This window comes from Schistocerca americana, chromosome X (genome assembly GCF_021461395.2).
Source record: "Schistocerca americana isolate TAMUIC-IGC-003095 chromosome X, iqSchAmer2.1, whole genome shotgun sequence".
Classification (NCBI taxonomy): Eukaryota; Metazoa; Arthropoda; class Insecta; order Orthoptera; family Acrididae; genus Schistocerca; species Schistocerca americana.
The window spans coordinates 665,928,564-665,931,489 of record NC_060130.1 but is presented as its reverse complement, the minus strand read 5'-3'; the positions used below and the strand labels follow the sequence as shown (position 1 = coordinate 665,931,489).

At 38.9% G+C, this 2,926-nt stretch overlaps 1 protein-coding gene across 1 annotated transcript; it reads left to right on the top strand.

Annotated features, from left to right (window-relative positions):
• Positions 1-434: 434 nt before the first annotated feature.
• LOC124555136 (5'-nucleotidase domain-containing protein 1) lies at positions 435-2,331 on the top strand. The gene has a single exon (XM_047128947.1). It carries the CDS (start codon positions 568-570, stop codon positions 2,074-2,076), a length of 1,509 nt encoding a protein of 502 aa, XP_046984903.1. The 5' UTR covers positions 435-567; the 3' UTR covers positions 2,077-2,331.
• Positions 2,332-2,926: the final 595 nt, after the last annotated feature.

Here is a 2,926-nt window from a genome sequence, read left to right as displayed (position 1 = left end):
AAATCAGGACCTTTGCCTTTAGCAGGCAAGTGCTCTACCAACTGAGCTACCCGAGCACGACTCACGACCTCTCCTCATAGCTTTCCTTTCCCTAGTACCTAGTCTCCTACCTTCCTAACTTCACAGAATCTCTTCTGAGAACCATGCAAGACTAGCACTCTCGAATTCGAGTCTCGGTCTTGCACACAAATGTGATTTGAGCCCATGAGTTTGAGAAAAATTTCTAAAGCTTCCAGCCATGCGCACATATTACGTCTGAGCAAATCTTGGGTCCATACGCAATTTTTTGTTTACGTACATTTGATGTGCGCTGAAGTTTGCGCAGAAAGATCGTTGCGTGCCATAGAGTTGGTGACGGCAAAGATTTTCATATGCACAATTCTCCAGATGGTGTATTTTTTATCTTGGTATTATATGCTTTGATTATTTGAACTTTGGAGCGCTGTGAGAAGTTGTGCAACGAGTGATTGTGGATAGTGTTTGCTGTATTATATGTTGTGGAATGCTAATTAATGAATCGATGTATGTTGATCCACATATGCGTGAAGAAAACAATTTTCATCGACTATGGTTATGTTCAATAGTGAAGTTTTCCTGAAGATTAGTAGAGTGTTTTCAGTACTTGTAGCAGGTTGTCGGTTTCATTGTGTCAAGAACAGAAGTCAACAAACACAGGAAGCAGTACTGCCTTACGTGGTTTCAGTTAGTAACTACAAACGTTTTGGCACACATATTTGTGACACATTTTCTAACGGACGTATGAGCGCATCTAAAATGACGCAACACAAATGTTTCAAGTTCACAGATTATGATTGGATTGGTTTTGATTTAGACAATACGCTGTGTAAATACAATGTAGAGAATATGATGAAAATGGAGTATGATATCTTGTCGAAATTTCTTGTCGACAGCAAGGGTTACCCCGAAAAGCACTTATTCAAACCTGTTGATGATGACTTCAATTACATTAGGAAAGGTGTGATGATTGATTTTGATAAAGGTAATCTTTTACAAATCGGCAAGGGTGGGAAAGTTCTTCGGGCATGCCACGGTACCAGAATGTTGACCAACAATGAAATAATCGAATATTATGGACAAGACAGAATGTGGAAATTGGCTGGGGAATTTTACGAGGACATACTCGGTGCATGGAATGGTCCACTGTCGCTCAAATTAAGAACTGTTTTGGATAGCTTTGATATGCCTGCCTCCCTTGCATTTGCCCGCATAATAGATACATTAGATGAAAAAGAAGGACGAGAACTAGATAAGTATAATGTTTGGCCTGATGTGCTAGACGGTTTATATTTCATGTATCAAAGAGAACACTTTAGTACGGATACTGGCGGTTACTTTCCTTCAATGAAAACGGCTCCTGAACAATATATTTACCGATGCAGTGATAACGTAACATCTTGGCTGAAAAGTCTGAAGAAACAAGCAAGAACGTTTTTATTAACGGGTTCAAATGTCGATTTTGCATCATTTGTGGCACGGAATTCTTTAGGCGAAATGTGGGTCGAATTATTCGACATAGTCATTTGTTTCGCCAGGAAGCCTGGATTTTTTACAGCCTCAAGAGAATTTGTCGCAACTGAAGATGGTAAGGAAACTGTATCTGTGACTGTAAATGATCTGCAATTGAATAAAGTTTACAGTCAGGGCAACTGGAAGGAACTGAGACAAGTTTTCTCCAAAACTGTAGGAAAACAAAATCCCAGATGTTTATATGTAGGAGACAACTTGATCCAGGATATATATGTACCATCGAAATACGTGGATTTAGATACAGTTGCAGTTGTGGACAATATGTTGGAAGAAGATCAGCAAGTGTCTGTCGACAGCAGCAGGTCAGGAGTATCGTCTTCACGGCCTTGGGCATCTTATTTCGGTTGTGAAAGCCATGGTATTAGTATATGGAGTGATATTATATGTAAACATTCAAAAATATGCGTACCGAGTGTTGATGTCCTTGCAAACCGTCCGGTTGATTACTTGTGGACTTCATTTAGATTTGAAGATAATAATTGCAAGGAACATGGTTTCCATCCAGAAGCCCCCATAATTTTTCGTTGAGCATGTACCGTAATAGTTTCAATTCAGTGGTGGGAGGAAGCATGTGAATGAATGAGCTAGTGAAGGTGAACTCGTTTTTACTTTGTGAGTGGGTGTAACGGATTGACAGACTAAAAACAGTGTTATCACATAATATCTTGAGTAATTAGTTGGAAAAACATATGTATATATTGGCGATGTTGGTGGTGTATGTTTGATAAATTATTGTTTATGTGTAGATGTTAAATTTCAATAAATAATTCAAAACTCCTGAAATCCTGGTAATGATGATGTAGCAATTTCTGTGAAATTGCTTCAGGCAAATGCCAGAATGGTTCCTTTAAGGGCACAACCCATTTCTTTCCCTAATATGAGCATGTGCTCTGTCTCTGATATCCTCATTGTTGACAGGAATGTTAAACACTAATCTCATCCTCCTCCTACAGATTTTGGGCTGTGTGGTGTCTCCTACCCAGTAACCTGGAATTTTTCATAGTTTGAAATTCTATTTTTATGTAATAAGCACAAAGATACTGGTTGGGGATTTGTCTGTTATGTAATACAGCTTTTCTCAGTTTACTTTGCAGGTTGCTTTTGTAAAGAAAAGTTTGTTAAATACTTGGTGAACATATACATGTGCTGCATCAAACTTTATTTCATGTACATATTTCTTGGCTTCGCCACCTGTCAACCAAGTTATCCCCTTCCAACCCAGTCTGGAACCTGGATTACACTATACATCAGTTAATCAGTATGTATTTAATTTTTATTTATGTGGGGGGGGGGGTGGGGGGAGAGGAGAGGAATAACAGGCACACTTTCACAGTAGCCTTCCTCTGATGTCAAAAATGACATTAGCTTATTGTAGTAC

What these genes read in the sequence shown, in the direction of transcription:
- LOC124555136 (XM_047128947.1), top strand. Translation starts at nt 568, where the DNA reads ATGGTTATGTTCAATAGTGAAGTTTTCCTGAAGATTAGTAGAGTGTTT.